This window comes from Mobula hypostoma, chromosome 2 (genome assembly GCF_963921235.1).
Source record: "Mobula hypostoma chromosome 2, sMobHyp1.1, whole genome shotgun sequence".
In the NCBI taxonomy this organism is placed as follows: Eukaryota; Metazoa; Chordata; class Chondrichthyes; order Myliobatiformes; family Myliobatidae; genus Mobula; species Mobula hypostoma.
The window spans coordinates 242291669-242313970 of record NC_086098.1 but is presented as its reverse complement, the minus strand read 5'-3'; the positions used below and the strand labels follow the sequence as shown (position 1 = coordinate 242313970).

Below are 22302 nucleotides of genomic sequence, written 5' to 3'. Positions count from 1 at the left end.
CTGGCTCGAAGGGCTGAATGGCCTACTCCTGCACCTATTGTCTATTGTCTGTCACCCTTCACCCTCTCCCATGCTGAGCGCTCCGTACATTTGGTAGGGAGAGGGGACGAGGAGCAGTATGGTGGGCAACAGGGAGACATCACTGAGGGGAAGCAGCGGTGAGGAATGAGGGAGGGGAGGCAGGCTGGCAAGGAGTGAGAGCGGGAGGGTGGGGGCACGGAGTGAAGGAAAGATGGGGAAGGGGAGAAAGGGTGTGGAGATTAAGGGGGAAGGATACGAGGGAGGGAGGGAGAACAGTGAGTCAGGGAGAGGGAGGGAGGAAGGAGGAGAGCGAGGAGTGAGGGAGAGGGTGGGGTGAAAAGGGAGGGAGAGAGGAAGCGAATAGTGAGGGTGGAGTGGAGTGATGAAGGGCGGAGCAGCAGTGAGTGAGGGAGGGAGGGACAGGGGGGCAAAGAGGAAGGGTGGGAGGAGGCAAGGAGTGAGGGAGGGGGTGAGGGGTGAGAGCGGAATGGTGGGAGGAAGGGGTGAGAATTGAGTGGGTGAGGGAGAGAAATGAGGGCAGCCGGGTGGGGGGGGGGGTGGAGACGGGGAGAGCCCAAGGGTGCCGTGGGACCCCTGCAGAGCTGACCCGCAGTGGATACCTGTTGCCGTGGGTCAGGTTGATGTTGTCGCTGGGAGCCGAGAGCACACGACCGTTCTTCAGCCAGACGAGGTGCGGTTCCGGGACCCCCTGTGCCACGCAGGTGAAGACGGCTGTACTGCCCGTCCGCTTCCTCATCGACTGCGGCCACTGCACAAACTCCGGGGGTGCTGCGGAGGCAGTGGAGAGGAGAGTCTCAACCTCCAGCACAGGGAGTGTGGGGTGGGGTGGGGAGGGAGCAATAATATCCCCACCCTACCACCCGCCCCGCTCCCTGCGGGGTTCCTACGCAAGGGCAGGGTCCCGTCGCCCAACGTCTCTGAGGAGGCCGAGGACGCTGGAGTCTGCACACCCACACTCACACCATCCGACAGACGCGCAGCAGAGAGAGCATCCGTGTGGGATGCAAACTTCACTGCGGCAGACGGGCAGGCTCTGCAACCGGTCGTCAAAACTCCCCAACGCATCACCGGCACCCGCCGACCCGCCGTCAAGAACACAGATACAGGAAGGTGCCGGAGAAGGGCCGGTAACTTCATGACAGACCCCAGCCATCCTGCTCATGGACTGTTTTCCCCCACTCCCACCGGGGAAGAGGCGTCTCAGGCAGACTGAAACACAGTTACTCTCCCCAAGCAGTAAGACAGCAACCCGGTAACCCACCCCCAGAACAACCACTATTTCATCTGCTCCTGTCAGAGTCACCTGTGCCACGCGTCACTGTACAGACATTGAATCAATCTACGCACTTAAGATATCTTTGCTTTTTATTTTATTCTCCTTTTACACTCTTGAACTGGAAATAACGAAGCAATCTTGACTCTTGAATCTAACAAGATCCCCGAGAAACTGGAACAGTGGGAGCGGGGAGCGTGCGACCAGAGCTGAGATGGGGTCCGAGACCCCAACACGTTCTCCATTCAGGATGGGAGAGGGGGACCAGCAGGCTGTGGTGGTCCCCTGGGCTGTGGGGTGGGGATCGTGTCTGAGCGGTTCTGTCGGAGTAGATGGCCGGAGTGTCGCCACGGTGCTCCGGTGGTGGAGGGAGGGAGGGTTTAGTTGGTGGGTGCGGGGGTGCGTTGGATTCACACGCAAGACTTGGCATCTATGGAGGGCAATAAACAGTCGGGCTTTCATCAGGACTGGAAATGCGACACTTCACCCGCGAGTCTGTCGGGGTCGTCTACCAGATTCGGTGCGACCACCCCCCTCCCTTTACATCGGTGAAATCCAAGTTAGATCGGCAAAGCACCTTCGCTCCGTCCACCGCAAAAGGCGGAGGTCTCCCATTCTGACATGTCTCCCCTATTGCCTCAATGTGGCCATAATCACTGTGGGGGAGCAGCAGTTCATATACCGCCTGGGTAACCTCCAACCTGACGACATGAACGTCGATTTCTGCAGCTTCCAGAAATGTCTCTCCCCCTCCAGTCTTTCTCCCCTTTCTGGTCCCCCTCTCCTCAGCAGCCCATCACCTCTGAGGCTCCGCCTTTTTCCCCTTTCTCCCAGGGTCCCGGGATGGAACACCGCTCCCTTCCCCCGTTAATTGTGCGCTTAACTCAGCGAAACCGGCAAGACCGCGCCGATGGAAACTGCCGACGTTTCGTACGTCAGCGACACCCAACCTGCCGGGGGAACTCGGGGGGGGGACGAGCAGCATCCGTGGACAGTAGGAGTGGGAGAGGGTCCCGTTTCGGGTGGGGACTCTGCATTAGGACCGTGAGTGGGGAGGGGAGACGGCCGCTTTATAGAGGAAGGAGTGGAGAGATCTTATGGTGACGGGAGGCAGGAGAGTGGAGGTGAGAGGGATAATAAATCAGCCCTGATGGAATAGCGGAGAAGACTCGATGGGCCAGATGCCCTAATTCTGCTCCGTGGTCTTATGGTCTTGGGTGAGATACGTCCTCCCCCCGCCCCCCAGCCTCCACCCCCCGACCCCTCGGTTGGCGGACCGAGGAGGCGCTGGTCGAATCAGGTGGGGGAGAGGAGGTGCGGTCACCCCTGAACCCAGTACACACTTGGCGGGTGGGTTAGGTGGTCCGCGCCGGGGTAAAAGGGGAGGCAGATAATCCATTCCGTAGACCTGGCCACGGGCCGAGACCTGCAGCTCGGGCCGAGTCACAACACGGTCCGCATTTCCCATGTAATCGGGCCTCCATTCACTGGGCTGATTAATTACCTGCTGCTTCTCTCCGCACCGCCCCCACCCACGGAGCAAGGGCTGTGGAGGGAGGGTCCCCGCCACGGACGCCCCCGCTCTGTCTGGCTGCCCATTGTCCATGAAAGGTCGGGGCAGAGGGCGGAGACGGTGACCCGTCTCAGGGACTCTGCTTTAGACACGGTCCGCTGAACGCTGTGTCCGTCCGCCGACTCTGGGTGAGAACTGTTCAGACTTTTCACCTTTCCGTTCGGGACGGGTCAGTGAGTGTGGATCTGTCTGTTCGCATGGGGCTACGGGGCGCGCGTGTGTGTGTGTGTGTGTGTGTGTGTGTGTGTGTGTGTGTCTGTGCGTGTGTCTGTGTGTGTGTGTTTGTGTGTGTGTGTGTGTGTGTGTCTGTGTGTGTATGTGTGTGTGTCTGTCTGTCTGTGCGTGTGTGTGTGTCTGTGTGTGTGTGTCTGTGCGTGTGTGTGTGTGTCTGTGTGTGTGTGTGTGTCTGTCTGTGCGTGTGTGTGTGTGTGTGTGTGTGTGTGTGTGTGTGTGTGTGTGTGAGGGGTAGTCAGCATTCACGCTCCGTGTCCTGTTCGCGATGCGCGTTTGCAACCTACACACCCTCGTACCGTACGTCATAAGATTCTACAGCCCAGAAACAAATCATTCGGCCCATCATGCCAGGCAAAATTCCCATCTAAGCCAGTCTCATTTGGCCCACATCCCCGTCCAAATGCCGTTTAAATATCGTTGTACCTGTTTCAACCACTTCCTCCGGCAGCTCGTTTTGGGTGAAAAAGTTGCCCCTCGGTTTCCTATTGAATCTCCCCCCCCCAATCTGAAACCCGTGCTCTCTAGTTCCCGATTCCCCACCCCTGGCGAAAGAATGTGTGTATCTATTTCTACCCCTCATGGTTTTATGCATCTCTATAAGTCGCCCCTCAGTTTCCTGCGCTCCAGTGAATAAAGTCCCGACCTGTTCAAACTCTCTCGTAACTCAGTCCCGGCAGCATCCTGGTAAATCTCCTCTGTACTCTTTCCAGCTTAACAGCATCTTTCCTACAGCAGGGTGACCAGAATACTCCAAAGGTGGCCTTTTACAACAGTAACATAATGTCTGTGATATCACGAACACCAGTAAATCTGCAGATGCTGGAAATCCAAAGCAAAGTAACTCACACAAAATGCCCCAGGGACTTAGCAGGCCTGGTAGCAGCTATGGGAATGAGTAACAGTCGACATTTCGGGCCGAGGCTCTTCATAAGGACTGGGAAGGAAGAGGACCCTATGCTTCTTCCTCCTCTCCCCCCACCACCTTCTTAATCTGACATCCCAGTCCTGATGGAGGGTCTCGGCCGGAAACGTTGACTGTTTACTCTTTTCCATAGATGCTGCCTGGCCTGCTGAGCAACTCCAGCACTTTGTGCATGTCGCTCTGCACTCTGTACCCTGACTGATGAAGGCCAACACGTCACCTGCCTTCTCCGCCACCCTTTCTGCCCGCGACACCACTTTCAGGCAATCTGTCAGGGACAAGAGGGCGTGACTGCAGCGGAGACGGGAGAAGAGGAGAAGGGGACATCATTTCAGACCTCCGGGTGTGGGGGATCCTGTTCCTGGTGTGGGGACTGCAAGGAGGATGTGTAAACTGTTTGTGAACCCATGGATGTGGAAAATGGCAGCATTGTGGCCGTGCTTGCAGATAGGCGGAAAGGCAGATAGTGCTGAGGGGCAGACAGGCGGAGAGGCAGATAGTGCTGAGGGGCAGACAGGCGGAGAGGCAGATAGTGCTGAGGGGCAGATAGGCAGAGAGCCAGAGAGTGCTGAGGGGCAGATAGGCGGAGAGGCAGAGAGTGCTGAGGGGCAGATAGGCAGAGAGCCAGAGAGTGCTGAGGGGCAGATAGGCAGAGAGCCAGAGAGTGCTGAGGAAGCAGGGGGTCTGCAGAACGAATTGGACAGATTGGGCAAAGAAATGGCAAAAGGAATATTGTATTGGGAAGTGTATGGTCCTGCATTTTGGTAGAAGGAATAAAGGGATAGATTATTTTCCATAAGGGGAGCAAATTCAGAAATCTGAGCTGTAAAGGGATTTGGGAGTCCTTGTGAGAATTCACTAAAGGTTGACTTACAGGTTGAGTCAGTGGTAAGGAAGGTCCATGCAATGTTAGCATTCATTGCGAGAGAACTAGAATATAAGAGCAAGGATGTAATGCTGAGGCTTTATAAGGCACTGGTCAGACCACATTTGGAATATTGTGAGCAGCTTTGGACCATGCATAAGAAAGGATGTGCTGTATTGGAGAGGAGGGAGATTCGGCTGGCTGAAATACCTAACTCTGCTCCTAAGTTTTATGGTCTTGTTGTATCTGGAATGACTTTCTTAAAGGCTTCCAGTCGCACGCTGACCCCGTACTGATGCTGCTCTTTCACAATGTTCAACCCCATCAGCTGATAGGGTTGTTAGGAAGGCAAATAGTGTGCTGGCCTTCACTCGTCGGGGAGGAAGAGCCGTGAGGTAACCTTGCATCTCTATGAAACCCTGGTTCGACCAGTCTTGGAGTGTTGTGTTCACTTCTGGTCGTCTCATCACAGGCTGGATCTGGAAGCTTTAGAGAGAGTGCAGAGGAGATTTACCAGGATGCAGCCTAGATTGGAGAGCATGTCTTATGAGGGTAGATTGAGGGAGGTAGGGCTTTTCTCTATTGAAGGAGGATGAGAGGTGACTAGATTGAGGTGTACAAGATAATAAGAGACACAAACAGAGTGGGCAGCCACTCTTCCCAAGGCAGAAATAACTAAAATGAGAGTGGATAATTTTCAGGTGATAGGAGGAACGTACAGGGGATGTCACAGGTGTGTGTGTTTTTTACAGAGAGTGCTGGGAGTGTGGAATGCACTGCTAGGGGTGGTGGTAGAGGCAGATAAGTATAGGAGATTGAGTATAGGAGTTGGGATGTAATGTTGAAATTGTACAAGGCATTGGTGAGGCCAAATTTGGAGTATTGTGTACAGTTTTGGTCACTGAATTATAGGAAAGATGTCAATAAAATTGAGAGAGTACAGAGAAGATTTACTAGAATGTTACCTGGGTTTAATCACCTAAGTTACAGAGAAAGGTTGAACAAGTTGGGTCTTTATTCTTTGGAGTGTAGAAAGTTGAGGGGAGACTTAATAGAGGTATTTAAAATTATGAGGGGGATTGATAGAGTTGACGTGGACAGGCTTTTTCCATTGAGGGTGGGGGAGATTCAGACAAGAGGGCATGGGTCGAGAATTAGAGGACAAAAGTTTAGGGGTAACATGAGGGGGAACTTCTTTACTCAGAGAGTGGTAGCTGTGTGGAATGAGCTTCCAGCAGAAGTGGTTGAGGCAGGTTCGATGTTGTCGTTTAAAGTTAAATTGGACAGATATATGGATAGGAAAGGAATGGAGGGTTATGGGCTGAGTGCAGGTCGGTGGGACTAGGTGAGAATAAGCGTTCGGCACGGTCTAGAAGGGTCGAGATGGCCTGTTTTTGTGTTGTAATTGTTATATGGTTATATAAATTAGGGACATTTAAGAGATTCTTAGATAGACCTGGTTGAAGGAAAATTGGAGGGCGATGTGGGAGGGAAAGGGTTAGATTAATCTTAGAATAGGTTAAGAGATCGGCACAGCATACTGGGCTGAAGGGCCTTTACTGAGATGTAATGTCCTGTGTTCTAAACTTTTTATAATATCCTAGAAGTACCATATAGTTCATTGAAAGCAGCATACAGGGAGACAGGGTGGCAACATAGGGCACTGAGTACAGGAACACGGATGTTACATTGCAATTGTTTACAATCAGTGGTCACTTTATTAGGTACACCTGCTCGTTAATGCAAATATCTAATCAGCCAATCATGTGGCAGAAACACAATAGGAAAAATAAAGCACACAGACATGGTCAAGAGGTTCAGTTGTTCAGACCAAATGGGGAAGAAATGTGATATTGACTGTGGAATGATTGTTGGTGCCAGACGGGGTGGTTTGAGTATCTCAGAAACTGCTGCTCTGGGATTTTTACACACAGCAGTCTCCAGAGCAGGGGTTCCCAACCTTTTTTATGCCACAGAGCCTTACCATCAATCAAGGGATATGTGGACTTTCATTGCTGCCTGAAATGCCAGCGGTGTAACAGGCACTAAGTAAGTTAGTTATGTTGGCATTGGAAGAATGGCGACACTTATGGGCAACTCCCAGCACTCTTGGTGCAAATGATACTTTCCACTCCATGTCTTAATGTACACGTGGCATATAATGCTAATCTTTAATCATTTAGTCAAGCAAGGAATGGAGGAATATAGTCCATGAGCGAGCAGAAGGGATTAGTTTCATTTGGTGTCAAGTTAGCACAACCAAGGTGGGATGAAGGGCCTGCTTCCGTGTTGTACTGTTCTATGCGCTACTGAGCTCTCATTTCCAGTCAGCTTGGAGGCCTCCGCTGGACAAAAGTTCACCACAGCATGTCGTGTGCCGTACATTTCAACACTCCGTGGCCACTTTTTAGGTACACCTGTACACCTGCTCGTTAATACAAATATCTAATCAGCCAATCACGTGGCAGCAACTCAAAGCATAAAAGCATGCAGACTTGGTCAAGAGGTTCAGTTGTAGTTCAGACCAAACATCAGAAAGGAGAGGAAATGTGATCTAAGTGACCTTGACTGTGGAATGATAGTTGGTGCCAGACAGGGTGACTTGAGTATCTCAGAAACTGCTGATCTCCTAAGATTTTCACACACAACAGTCTCTAGAGTTTACAGAGGATGGTGCAAAATAAACAGAAAATGAGTGAGTGGCAGTTCTGTGGGTGAAAACATCTTGATAATGAGAGAGGTCAGAGGAGAATGGCCAGACTGGTTCAAGCTGACAGGAAGGCAACAGTAATTCAAATAACCATGCATTACAACAGTGGCGTGCAGGACGTACTTAATAAACTGGCCACTAAGTGTGTGTTTTATGTAATTTGCTCATGGCTCAGGTAGTAATCATCAGATTTTGCTTTTTGCTTTAACCCCCAGCCTCTGCTGCCCTCTCCCCCACTTGCACCGAGGTCACTGGTGTCCACAGGGACCCTGGCCAACTGCACCTCCTGCCCTCCTGATTGCGTCTCCAGCCCAGAAAAGATGTCCTTAAACCCAGCAGCAGGCAAGCAGCACAGCCTTTGGGACCATATCTTTTCTACAGTGAAGTGAATGTTCCCCTGGCTACGCTGTTCCCTAAAACCAGTACATTTCTCCTCCCCTACCATTTGAATGGCCTCTCCTGACCAAGACCATCAGACATAGGAGCAGAATTAGGCTGTTCGGCCACTGAGTCTGCTTGGCCGTTCCATCATGGCTGATTCCTTATCCCTTTCGGCCCCACTCTCCTGCCTTCTCCCTGTAACCTTTGACACTCTGAATCATCAAGAACCTATCAGCCTCTGCTATAAGTACACCCAATGACTTGGTCTGCACAGTCGTCTGTGGCAATGAGAACATGGATCTGCGTCTGGAAAGTCTTCACTCTCCAGGGCGCAGGCCTGGGTGAGGTTGTATGGAAGATCAGCAGTTGCCAATGCTGCAAGTCTCCCCTCTCCACGAGCATTAGGGCATTAGGACCCATACAGTTTGGCACCAGTGTTGTCGCAGAGCAATGTGTGATTAAGTGCCTTGCTCAAGGACACAACACGTTGCCTCGGCTGGGGCTCGAACTCACGACCTTCAGGTCGGTAGTCCAATGCCTTAACCACTTGGTCACGTGCCCACATGTGGCAATGAATTCCACAGACTCACCACCCTTTTCACTCAAGAAATTCCTCCTCATCTCTGTTCTAAATGGACGTCCTTCTACTCTGAGGCTGTGCCCTCTGGTCCTCGGCTCCCCCGCTGTAGGAAACATCCTCTACCTAGACCTTTCAATGAGACCCCCCCCCCCCATTCTTCTGAACTCCAGCGAGTATAGGTAAAACCATCAAACGTCCTCATACGTTAACCCTTTCCTTCCCAGGAACATTATCGTGAACCTCCTCTGGACCCTGTCTGGTGCCAGCACATTCTTTGGTAGATAAGGGGCCCAGAACAGCTCACAATACTCCAAGTGCAATCTCACTCATGCCCTATAACTCCCTAGCATTACATCCTTTTCGCGAAGATTTTTTTTTTAAACTCGCCGCGTTAGGGAACTAGAGCAGGAGCTGGATGACCTGCGGATCATTCCGAAGAATGAGAAGATTATAGATAGTAGCTACAGGGAAGTAGTTACGCCAGAGGAGCAGAGGACAGGAAATTGAGTCACTGTCAGGCGAGGGAAGAGGAAAGGGCAGACAGAGCAGGGTTCCCCTATGGCCATTCCCCTCAACAACAAGTATACCGCATTGGATACTGTTGGGGGGGATGACTTATCTGGGACAAGCTGCAGTAGCCGGATCTCTGGCAGTCTTGCTCTGCAGTGCAGAAGGGAGTGGGGAAAAAGAGGAGAGCGGTAGTGATAGGGGACTCGATAGTTAGAGGTGCAGATAGGAGGTTCTGTGGTCGTGACAGAGAATCCAGAATGGTTTGTTGCCTCCCGGGTGCCAGGGTCAGGGATGTCTCTGATTGATTGCATGACATTCTGAAGTGGGAGGGTGATCAGCCAGATGTCGTGGTGCACATCGGTACCAATGACATAGCAAGGAAGAGTGAGGAGGTCCTGGACAGTGAGTATAGACAGCTTGGTAGGAAGTTGAAAAGCAGGACCTCAAGGGTGGTAATCTCAGGATTGCTACCTGTGCTAGGTGCCAGTGAAGGTAGGAATAGGATGCTCTGGAGGATGAACAAGTGGCTGAGGAACTGGTGTAGGGGGCAGGGTTTCAGATTTCAGGATAATTGGGACCTCTTCTGGGGCAGGTGGGACCTGTACAAGAGAGACGTGTTATACTTGAACTACAGGGGGACCAATATCCTTTCAGGGAGGTTTGTTAGTGCTGTTGGGGAGGCTTTAAACTAGATCTGCAGGGGGATGGGAACCAGAGTGCCAGAGCTGACAGTGTGGCTGGGGTGAAAATAAATGTTGTTAAAAGTTCAAGCAAATCCGCTAATAGAAAGGTTGTGAGTAGTGGTAAAAATCTTCTGAGGTGTATATATTTCAATGCTAGGAGTATTGCGGGGAAGGCGGATGAGTTGAGGGTGTGGATTGACACGTGGAATTATGACGTTATAGCAATTAGTGAAACTTGGCTACAGGAGGGGCAGGACTGGCAGCTCAATATTCCAGGGTTCCGATGTTTCAGATGTGATCGAGGCAGAGGAATGAAAGGTGGGGGAGTAGCATTGCTTGTTAGGGGAAATATTACAGCAGTGCTCAGTCAGGACAGATTAGAGGGCTTGTCTGCTGAGTCCTTATGGGTGGAGCTGAGAAACAGAAAAGGTATGGCCACATTAGTGGGATTGTATTACAGACCACCCAATAGTCAACGAGAATTGGAAGAGCAAATCTGCAGGGAAATAGCAAGCAACTGCAGGAAACATAAAGTTGTGGTGGTAGGGGATTTTAATTTTCCATATATTGATTGGGACTCCCATACTGTTAGGGGTCTAGATGGTTTAGAGTTTGTAAAATGTGTTCAGGAAAGTTTTCTAAATCAATATATAGAGGGACCAACTAGAGAGGATGCAATATTGGATCTCCTGTTAGGAAACGAGTTAGGACAAGTGACGGATCTGTGTAGGGGAGCACTTTGGTTCCAGTGATCATAACACCATTAGTTTCAACTTGATCATGGACAAGGATAGATCTGGTCCTAGGGTTGAGGTTCTTAACTGGAAAAAGGCCAAATTTGAAGAAATGAGAAAGGATCTAAAAAGCGTGGATTGGGACAGGTTGTTCTCTGGCAAGGATGTGATCAGTAGGTGGGAAGCCTTCAAAGGAGAAATTTTGAGAGTGCAGAATTTGTATGTTCCTGTCAGGATTAAAGGCAAAGTGAATAGGAATAAGGAACCTTGGTTCTCAAGGGATATTGCAACTCTGATAAAGAAGAAGAGGGAGTTGTATGACATGTATAGGAAGCAGGGAGTAAATAAGGTGCTTGAGAAGTATAAAAAGTGCAAGAAAATACTTAAGAAGGAAATCTGGAGGGCTAAAAGAAGACACGAGGTTGCATTGGCAGTCAAAGTGAAGGATAATCCAAAGAGCTTTTACAGGTATATTAAGAGCAAAAGGATTGTAAGGGATAAAATTGGTCCTCTTGAAGATCAGAGTGGTCGCCTATGTGCGGAACCAAAGGAAATGGGGGAGATCTTAAATAGGTTTTTTGTGTCTGTATTTACTAAGGAAACTGGCATGAAGTCTATGGATTTAGGGGAAACAAGTAGTGAGATCATGGAAACTGTACAGATCGAAAAGGAGGAGGTCCTTGCTGTCTTGAGGAAAATTAAAGTGGATAAATCCCCGGGACCTGACAGGGTGTTCCCTCGGACCTTGAAGGAGACTGGTGTTGAAATTGCAGGGGCCCTGGCAGAAATATTTAAAATGTCGCTGTCTACAGGTGAGGTGCCAGAGGATTGGAGAGTGGCTCATGTTGTTCCGTTGTTTAAAAAAGGATCGAAAAGTAATCCGGGAAATTATAGGCCGGTAAGTTTAACGTCGGTAGTAGGTAAGTTATTGGAGGGAGTACCAAGAGACAGAATCTACAAGCATTTGGATAGACAGGGACTTATTAGGGAGAGTCAACATGGCTTTGTGCGTGGCAGGTCATGCTTGACCAATCTATTGGAGTTTTTCGAGGAGGTTACCAGGAAAGTGGATGAAGGGAAGGCAGTGGATATTGTCTACATGGACTTCAGTAAGGCCTTTGACAAGGTTCCACATGGGAGGTTAGTTAGGAAAATTCAGTCGCTAGGTATACATGGAGAGGTGATAAATTGGATCAGACATTGGCTCAATGGAAGAAGCCAAAGAGTGGTAGTAGAGAATTGCTTCTCCGAGTGGAGGCCTGTGACTAGTGGTGTGCCACAGGGATCAGTGCTGGGTCCATTGTTATTTGTCATCTATATCAATGATCTGGATGATAATGTGGTAAATTGGATCAGCAAATTTGCTGATGATACAAAGATTGGAGGTGTAGTAGACAGCGAGGAAGGTTTTCAGAGCCTGCAGAGGGGCTTGGACCAGCTGGAAAAATGGGCTGAAAAATGGCAGATGGAGTTAAATGCAGACAAGTGTGAGGTATTGCACGTTGGAAGGACAAACCAAGGTAGAACATACAGGGTTAATGGTAAGGCACTGAGGAGTGCAGTGGAACAGAGGGATCTGGGAATACAGATACAAAATTCCCCAAAAGTGGCGTCACAGGTAGATAGGGTCATAAAGAGAGCTTTTGGTACATTGGCCTTTATTAATCGAAGTATTGAGTATAAGAGCTGGAATGTTATGATGAGGTTGTATAAGGCATTGGTGAGGCCGAATCTGGAGTATTGTGTTCAGTTTTGGTCACCAAATTACAGGAAGGATATAAATAAGGTTGAAAGAGTGCAGAGAAGGTTTACAAGGTTGTTGCCAGGACTTGAGAAACTCAGTTACAGAGAAAGGTTGAATAGGTTAGGACTTTATTCCCTGGAGCGTAGAAGAATGAGGGGAGATTTGATAGAGGTATATAAAATTATGATGGGTATAGATACAGTGAATGCAAGCAGGCTTTTTCCACTGAGGCAAGGGGAGAAAGAAATCAGAGGACATGGGTTAAGGGTGAGGGGGGAAAAGTTTAAAGGGAACATTAGGTGGGGCTTCTTCACACAGAGAGTGGTGGGAGTATGGAGTGAGCTGCCAGACGAGGTGGTAAATGCAGGTTCTTTTTTAACACTTAAGAATAAATTGGACAGATACATGGATGGGAGGTGTATGGAGGGATATGGTCTGTGTGCAGGTCAGTGGGACTAGGCAGAAAATGGTTTGGCACAGCCAAGAAGGGCCAAAAGGCCTGTTTCTGTGCTGTAGTTTCTATGGTTCTATGGTTCTATGGTTCCAGGGAAGGCACACTAAAAAGGAGGGAGCGGGAATAAATGGGTCTTTTTTTCTGGGCTGGGTGAACCAAAGTACCCAGAGGGTCAGTCCTTGGCCCTTGGTTACTAATGATTTATATTAAGGAGCTGGATGTGTGGCCATTGTGGGCAGGTGTTAGTTGTTAACGTAAATGACAAATTTCACTGTATGTTTTAATGTACATGTGATAAGTAGAGCCAACTCTAAATCTACTACAGGGAGAATGTAACGAGGCTGGAGGGGACAGACTCCAGAGGACGTTGCCTGGCATGGAACATTTCAGTTAGCCAGGGAGAATCGGAGAGGCTAGTTCTTCTCCCCCTGGGGTGGAGGAGGTCAAGAATGAAGATGATTGAAGTGTATGAAATAATGAGGGTATAGACAGACAGATCAGAGGTAGAAAACAGTAGGGGAAACAGATTTAGGGGAAGAGGACGTCTGAGGAGGAATTTCTTCACCCAGAGAGCGATGGAATGCAGTGACGGAGAGAGTGGTGGATGCTGGATCATCCACGGTACTGAAGACATGTCTGGGTGAGCACTCAAATCCCCCAAGGTGTAGGAGGCCGTGGACCAAATGCTGGGAATGGCATTGGAACGGAGAGGTGGCCACTTGTCAGTACAGACGAGTTGGGTCGAATGGCCTGTGTCTGTGCTTGATGATGCTCTGACTCTAAATATATTACATCTACCACGTCACCTTTAACGATGCCCCCGATTGCTGTTTCAAAATCAGATTCGGATTCATTTACTTATCACCCGCGCATCGAACATACAGTGAAATGTGTCCTTTGCATCAGTATCCAACGCAATCCAAGAACAGGTGTTGCCAGCTCCAACAGAACAACACAGGCAACAACGACAAAAAACAAGTGCCTGTCCCACCCTCCCTCCCAGACAATGGATTAATACGGACGGGTGCTCATAACTGTCTCTGCTTTATGACTCTCTATATGTCTACCATGTCACCCTTTGCGATTCTGGTATGCCTACTGGTCAACACAGATGATGTGGGACCAATGACCTGCTCCCCTGCTGTACGAAAGAATCCCAGGTTTGGAAAATCTGGAGCATTGCACCTGTCAGAGGTAACCCTTCCAGCGACCCCCCACCCCCGCGCCCCCCGGTTACTTGCCGAAACTGTGCATTGACCTTCAGCGATCGTTGTACGGGGATGGGGGGGGGGGGGTACCGAGTCCATCTGAACACTGACACCCTGCCATCCCTCACCGCCTAACGGGCGCCAGTGCTGATGGCCCCGCCCGGGAGTGACCGCGATCCCTGTCTGGGTCTATCCCTCCCCCACCCCCCGTGTCAGGACCCTGGGTGACTTTGGGTTGTGGGTTTGGCCGGTTCTGGGACACACAGCATCCACCCCCCCAAAACCCTGCCCACCCTGTACACACCTTGTACAACCAGGCGCCCCTGGGCCGTACGGCGCACACGCGTCCCGGGCTTGTTAGCGGCGCAGACGTAGACGCCGGAGTGGTACACCGTCACATCGGAGATCTTCAGGTTTCCGGTGCCAAGGACCTCGATCCCGTCCACGCCAATGGAGCGCCCATCTGCGGGGGAGAAGGGAGGGAGAAGTGGGGGGGGGGGTCGGAGATGAGGGTCACGGAGAGTGAGGAAGGGGAAAGAGGAGAGGGGAAGGGGTGGAGGAATAGGGGAGAAGGAAGATAGGGAGAGGGGAGATAACGGAGAAGGCGGAGAGGGGGAGGATTTGCGGGGGAGGGGAAGAGGGGAGAAAGGGGTAAGGGTGTGGGATAGGGTCGAGGGGCAGAGAGAGAATGAGCAGAGAGAGAGGAGAACTATGGCCGCACAAAGCCTGGGGAAAGGGTTACCCCAAGGGCTTACAGATCACCGTACCCAGATGAAGAGGGAGAATTGGGAGCCAGTCCCAGTGAGTCCCATTACCCTGTCAGCCCCTCAGACTGACCCCACTCCCCAGGGTTTACTCTACGGATTCACACCACCCCAGTATGTACCCACTACACCACATATTTAACGCCTTTCCCTAATATATCCCCCTTCCCAGTATATCCCCCTCCCCGATATAACCCCCTCCCCAGTATATAACTCCTACATCCCCAGTTGTTCCTGTTCCCCCAGTATTTACCCCTTCCCCCCAGTATTCGCCCCACAGCCCCGCACTCAGCGTGGACTGACCGAGCCGGCTCCAGGAGACGATGGGCCGGGGGTTGCCGGTGGCAATACACTCCAGAATGGCCGTCTGGTGCACGGTGAGCGTCAGGTTCTGGGGTCCCGACAGGATCTCGGGCTCCTCGTCCATCCGTGGGGACCACCCTGGCAACAGAGCAGTGGTCAGCAGAGGCGGCAGGGTGGGGGGCGGGAGCAGACGGGGGGGGGGAGGGAGGAGGTGGACCAAGGGTAAATGGGGAGAGGAGGGGGTAGATGGGGTTAAGGGGAGGGAGAGGAAGCGGATGGGGAAGGGGCAGCCGGGTGAGAGGAGGGCACAGACAGGTGAGAATAGGACACAGCCGGGTGAGAGGAGGATGCGAACGGGGGAGGGGAAGGAGCAGAAGGCTAGGGATAGAGGGGCAGCAGTCTGTGGGAGAGGGGAGCAGACATTTGGGTGGAGGTACGCAGTCACAACTCCCAAGCACTCACCCGCCAGGCTGAGCCGTGCCTCCTGGCTGGCCCGGGTGTTGGCCGCATTGGCTGCCATGCAGCGGTAGTCCCCCAGGTCCTGACGCCCCACCCTCGTAATCTGCAGCACGCCACTTGGCAACAAGGTGTACCTGACAATCAGGGTGGAGAGGATCAACCCGGGCTCCACCTGAACACCCCCCTCTGCCCCTTCCCCCCCAGCCCACCTTCTGTCAACCCCACCCTCCCACACCACAGCTAAACATGCCACAGAAAGCCACTGAAACATTCACAGGAAGATCTCAGTCACACCCCCTCTCACAATGGAGGGTTCCGTATGTAAACAGTCTCAATGACTCTCTGGCACCACCTGTGGTGGAAAGCCCAAACTGTGGCGTGACAAGTTTATATAGGCTGTCGCCATTATGAATGTTGACATAGGACTTTTAAATGGCGAATTGAATAAGGGAGAGTTTCACATCCAATCACTCAGAACTCGAGCACTCCCAGACTCTTGGCTGTGGATTATCACGGATTCTGTCAATATGAACACTCGTCCAGAACCTATGTAGTAGACACAGCTCACCACATCACAGAAAACAATCTGTGGACTATTTCATGGGCTCTGTTTACACTTCCCGCTGCCTCAGTAAAGCAGCCACCATGATCAAAGACCCCACCCACCCCGAACAATTTCTCCTCTCCCCTCTCCCAACGGGCAGGAGATACGAAAGCACATCTCACAGATACAGCACGGTTACAGGACCTTCCGACTTGAGTCCGCACCGCCCAGTTACGCACATGTGACCAATTAACCCGTACGTCTTTGGAATGTGGGAGGAAATCGGAGCACCTGGAGGAAACCCACGGGGTCGTGGAAAGAATGCATAAACTCCTTAAAGACAGCGGCAGGAATCAAACCCGAGACTGTAATGTCCCTTGCACCTTACTGTCCGCCGCACTGCACTTCCTCTGTAACTGTAACATTACAGCCAGTAGCCACTTTATTGGGTACCATCTGCTCATCATGTAGCAGCAACTCAATGTGTAAAAGCATGCAGGCGTGGTCAGGAGGTTCAGACCAAACATCAGAATGGGGAAGAAATGTGATTTAAATCACTTTGACTCTGGAGTGTTTTTGGTGCCAGATGGGGTGGTTTGAGTATCTCAGAAACTGCTGATCTCCTGGGATTTTCACATACAGCCGTCTCTAGAGTTTATAGAGAATGGTTCGAAAGAGAAAAAAAAAACAACAATCAGTGAATGGCAGTTCAGTGGGTAAAACACTTTGTTAATGAGAGAGGTCAGAGGAGAATGGCCAGACTGGTTCAAACTCACAGAATTGACAGTAACTCAAATGGCCATGTGTTACAACAAAGGTGTGCAGAAGAGCATTTCTGAACACACAACATGTCGAACCCTGAAGTGGACGGGCTACAGCAGCAGAAGACCACAAACACACACTCAGTGGCCACAGGAGATACCTAATAAAGTGGCCAATAAGTGTAGGTTCTGCATTCTGTTATTGCATTTCCTCGATACACTGTGTAATGAATTGATCTGTATGGATGGAATGCAAGACAAGAGTTCACTGTACAGGCGGCAATAATAGACCTCTTTACCTGTTGTCCTCCATGTTGAGGGGAACTCGATTGAGTTCCCAGGTGATTGTGGCTCTGGGAACACTGTTGATCTGACATTGGAATCGAGCCACTCCTCCCAGCTGGACTCTCATGGACCGTGGGTGGGTCAGAAACCGGGAGAGAGCTGTGTGTGAGAGAGGAGAGTGGAGCATGGTCAGGATGTCACTGTTCACATCCACAAGCACATCACGGGGTCCTTTTCAGGCGGGGTGGGGGGCGGTCTACACAGAGTGTCAGGAAATGCAGAGACCATTTCGCGGTAAGTGATAACTTTAATCCTCCAAGGGGACCACAACCCTGTCGTCGGGTTTGGAGGCTTGTGTGCCTCAATGACCCGGAGGGCGATGATGGCTGGAGTCTGGGCTTTTTCTTTGGCTCTTGGTAGGATCACCCATGCCAAACAGGTCAAAGGGTAAAGGCCAGACTAAGAGAGGTCACCGGTCCTCCAGGATTGGGGGCTCAGTTCAGGTCTAACGACCCTGACTGGTCAAACAAAACTGTTACAGGAACAGCGATGAAGATTCCTTCTACATCTGAGTGGCCAAGGACAGACAGAGATGGGGAACTTTAACTGTTGCCCTAAACGGCAGTGGTGTAACAGGCAATATGCAAGTAAGATACATTTAGTAATAAACTGCAAAAATAACAAGCCATGAAGGGGCCACAAAACAAGACTTAGCTTGACAAGGCAACAAGATAACTGAAGGCTGGGAGCAATAGTCGAGCCTGGCTGGTTCGATGAATGAACATGGACTGTGGATGAGAGCTGGGTTCAAATAAGCTGCAGGTGACGGGTTGGAAATGGGTGGCGGGTGACTCCTGTTAGCTGGGAGATGGCTGTCTGTGCAGGCCTGATAGTCAGTGGACACAAGAGAAGAGGATAGACACAGAGAAGGGTATTAATAGAAAGGAGGGGACATGAATGAGCAAAGGATGGAGGGCTGGAGTTATTCAGATTGGACGTCCATAATGAGTGGTACTTGGACAGGATCAGACTAGGCTTCTCTGTTATTTGTCATCGTTAGGCTGTGAATATAGAGAGATGTCTCTGTGCCTGAATCTCTGGGCAAAAGATCAGCTTTATTTGCCAGAGAAAGTGGTAGAGGCGGCTACAATTATGATATTTAAAGGGCACTTGGACAGGTACATGAGTAGGCAAATTCGGGCCAAATTCAGTCAAGTAGGTCTCGCTGAGATAGGCAACTTAGCCAGCATGAAGGAGTTGGGTCGAAGGGCCTGCTTCCCTGCTGAATCAGTCAAAGTGACAAAATCAGACAAAGGACAACAATAGGGAGAGACAGGGGCAGAGACTGACGGGGAGGGAGAGGGAGAAGGAGAGAGAGAAAGGAGGAGAGAGTTGGGAAAGAGAGAAAGGAACAGAGAGAGAAAAGCGGAGAGGGTTGGGAGGCAGAGAAAGGGAGACAAAGAGGGGAGAGAGAAAGTGGGGGAGGATAGGGGTGGAAGAGAAAGGGAGAAAGGGAGAAATATGGATAGGGTGGGGAGTGCGTGTATGAAAGAGAGAGAAAGGGGGGAAGGAAGAGAGAGAGGTGGAGAGGATTGGGGAGAGAGATGGAGAGGGTGTGGGGAGTGAGGGGGGGGAGAAAGCAGCGAGGGAGAGAGAGAGAAATGGAGATCAACACACACAAACTGCTGGAGGAATTCAGTAGGTCAGGCAGCATCTATGGGAAAGAGTAAATCATCTACGCTTTGGGCCAAGGCCCATGTTCAGGACTGGAAAGGAAGGGGAAAAGTGCCAGAATAAAAAAGCTGGGGGTAGGGGAAGGAGGATGCCTAGAAGGTGTTAGGCGAAGCCAGGTGGGTAGGAAAGGTGGGCTGGAGAGGAAGGAATCTGATAGAAGAGGAGAGTGGACTGTTGGAGGAAAGAAAAGAGGAGGGGTACCAGGGGGAGGTGATGGGCTGATGAGAAGTGGTAGAAGGCTAGAGTGGGGAATAGAAGAGGGGAGAGTTGGGAAGAGCTAAGGTCAAGATAACTGTGGGGATCAGTAGGATTATAAAAGATGTTGGTTGACAGTTTGTATCCCGAGATGGAGACAGAGAAATTGAGAAAGTGAGCAAGTGAATTTAAGGGCAGGGTGGAAATTGGAGGCAAAGTTGATGAGATTGATGAGCTCAGCAAGGGTACATGAGGCAGCACCAATGCAGTCGTCAATGTAGCAGAGGAAGAGTTGGGTAGCATTACTGGAGAATGCTTGCAGCATGGACTGTTCTATGTACTCAATGGAAAGGCAGGCACAGCTGGGGCCCATGTGTGTGTCCATGGCTACCCGTCAAGTCTGGAGAAAGTGGGAGGACCCACAGGAGAAGATGTTGAGGGTGAGGACCAGTTCTGCCAGACGGGGGAGGGTGGCGATGGACAGGAACTGGTTGGTCCTTTTGTTGAGAAAGAAGCAGAGAGCTTTGAGGCCTTCTTTTGGGGGAATAGAAGAGTTTCAGGACTGGACATTCACTGTGAAAATGAGGCAGTCAGGACCAGGGAATTAGTGAGGAGTTCAAGAGCATGAGTGGTGTCACGGATGTAGGTGGGAAGGGACTGAAATAAGGGGTGGGGAAGAAAGGAGTTGAGGTAAGAGGACACAAGTTCAGTGGGGCAGGAGCAGGCAGAGACGATGGGTCTACCTGGACAATCCGGTTTGTGGATCTTGGTTAGGAGGTAGAAGCAAGCAGTGTGGGGTAGGGGAACTATGAGTTTGGCAGCAATGGATGGGAGTTCTTCAGAATTCTCCCTGAGAGTTGTAGAGAATGGGAGAAAGTAGGGGGAGAGAGAGAGACAGATAGAGAGAGATAAAGAGAGTGGGGAGTGAGAAAGAGGGGGAGAAAGTTGGAAGTGAGAGAGATGGGGTGAGTGGATTGGGAGAAAGAGAAAGGGAGAGAGGATTGGGAGAGAGAGATGGAGATAATGTGCTGAGTGAGGGAGAGACAAGGATGAAGAGGGAGAAAGATGGGGAGGAGAATAGAGGGAGAATAGAGGAGGTGGGGCAGAGAGGAGGTGGAATTGGGGAGGGGAAGAGGGAAGAAGGGGGAAGGAGTGGAGAGAGAATTAAATGGGAAGAATGAAACAAAACAGAAAGATGGGGTGGGAGAGTTGGATAGACAGAAGGGGGAGAGAGAGAGAGTTGGATAGACAGAAGGGGAGAGAGAGAGATTTGGATAAGCTGGAGGGAGGAGGAAGACGTGCATTCACAGGAAGGGAAGAGAAAGGCAGTTAGAAATATCGAGGAGAAAGAGAGACAGGTTTTGAAGCGACAGAGGGTGATGGGGAGGTAAAAGTGGGGGGCGAGGGGTCTGGCTGAGGTCACCTACTTGCCACTTGCACCCTGGCCCTGCGGCTGAGCAGCCGTCCGAAGCGGTTCTGCGCCAAGCAGGCGTACTCGCCAGCGTCTGACTCATTCTCCCTCCGCAGGAAGCTGGTGATGAGGAGGGAGCCATTGGGCAGCAGTGAGAGGCGGGGGCTCGGTGGCAGGGGGTGGCTGCCCCTCCTCCAGCTGATCCAGATCGGCTCCTCTCCCTCCACCCGACAGCTGAGGAGCAGCGGTTTCCCACGCACAGCAATCACGTCGCTGGGTTCCTCCAGAAAGGACAACTCCGAAGCCTGGCTCCCACCTGCAACCAAACCATATTACCTGAGCTGAGAGTGAGGCCCCACCCTAACGATGCAGAGCACCCCAGTCCACAAAGGGTTAACGTCCCAAGTCCGATTTCACATTCGCACACCAAGTGCTCCCTCCACATCATCCCATCTCACACTCCCGGGGTCAGACACAGAGTGAAGCTCCCTCCACATCATCCCATCTCACACTCCCGGGGTCAGACACAGAGTGAAGCTCCCTCCACTCTGTCCCATCACACACCCCCGGGGTCAGACACAGAGTGAAGCTCCCTCTACACCGTCCCATCACACACACCGGGGTGAGACACAGAGTGAAGCTCCCTCTACACCGTCTCATCACACAATCTCGGGATCAGACACAGAGTGAAGCTCCCTCTACAGTGTCCCACCACACACACCCGGGGTGAGACACAGAGTAAAACTCCCTCTACACTATCCCATCACACTCTCCTGGGGTCAGACACAGAGTGAAACTCCCTCTACACTGTCCCATCACACACTCCCGGGGTCAGACACAGAGTGAAGCTCCCTCTACTCTGTCCCATCACACACTCCCTTGCTCTACCTACATGCTAACCTCATGGTTCATATACAAGCAGCCCCAGGTCCCTCAGTTCCATAGTCACCCTCTGTTTGACATTCTAGTTCACCTCCATCCGAATGTGGACAACCACTTGTAATCCATCTGCACAACCTTTGTACCCATTCACTGCACGTATCTCTATCCCCCCTGAAAGCTCCTCCCAACTTACTCCATCACCTAGATCTTCTACCATCGTTAAATTTGTCGATATTGCAAGTATCTCGGGAAGGTGCTGTCTGAAGGAGGTGACATCGATCAAAGGCTCCCACCCTCCGGGCCTTGCCACCAGAGGCAACTAAACAGACGTCATGCCACCAGCTATATTCCATTCGGAGTTTGAGGAGGTTTGGTATGTCATCAAAGAGTCCAGCAGATGGACAGTGCAGAGCGTTCTGACCAGCTGCATCACCGTCTGGTGTGGAGGGGCCAGTGCACAGGATCCGGAAAAGCTGCAGAGCGTTGTAAACTCAGCCAGCTCCATCCATGGGCATTTGTCACCCCGCCACTGAGGACGCCTTCAAAAGGCGACGCCTCAAAATGGCAGCATTCATCATTGAGGACCCTCACCACCCTCTTCTCATCCTACCATCAGAGAGGAGGTACAGGAACATGAGGACACGCACGCAACATTTTCGGAACACATTCTTCCCCTCCGCCATCAGATTTCCGAACGGACAATGAACCCATGAACAGTGCTTCAGTATTCTGCTCTCTTTATGCACCAGTTATTTATTGCTTGTACAGTATGTTTCTCATTGTAACTCAGTGATTTTTAATGTATTGCACTGTACTACTGCTGCAAAACAACAAGTTTTTCAACATTCCCTATGTCAGTGTTAATTAACCAAATTTGGATTCTATTTCTTCCGTCTCAGACAGGAGGTACAGAAGCCCGAAGTCCCACATCACCAGGTTCAGAAACCGCTACGACCCTTCAACCATTCAGTTCTTGAACCAACGGCACAATCCTAATCACTGCCTCAGTAAAACAACACTTGGCACTATCATGGGTTTAAACAAAAATGTT

At 51.0% G+C, this 22302-nt stretch overlaps 1 protein-coding gene across 1 annotated transcript in view; it reads right to left on the bottom strand.

The window, feature by feature from the left end:
- The window catches only part of si:ch211-57n23.4 (immunoglobulin superfamily DCC subclass member 3), a 45857-nt gene that overhangs the window by 13360 nt on the left and 10195 nt on the right, over window positions 1-22302 (bottom strand). The window contains exons 2-7 of the mRNA XM_063041805.1: window positions 20386-20685; window positions 17044-17188; window positions 15443-15573; window positions 14981-15118; window positions 14218-14376; window positions 642-810 (exon numbers count right to left, since the gene is read on the bottom strand). Of these exons, the coding sequence (XP_062897875.1) occupies window positions 642-810; window positions 14218-14376; window positions 14981-15118; window positions 15443-15573; window positions 17044-17188; window positions 20386-20685 (1042 nt within the window). The remainder of the gene's footprint in view (window positions 1-641; window positions 811-14217; window positions 14377-14980; window positions 15119-15442; window positions 15574-17043; window positions 17189-20385; window positions 20686-22302) is intronic.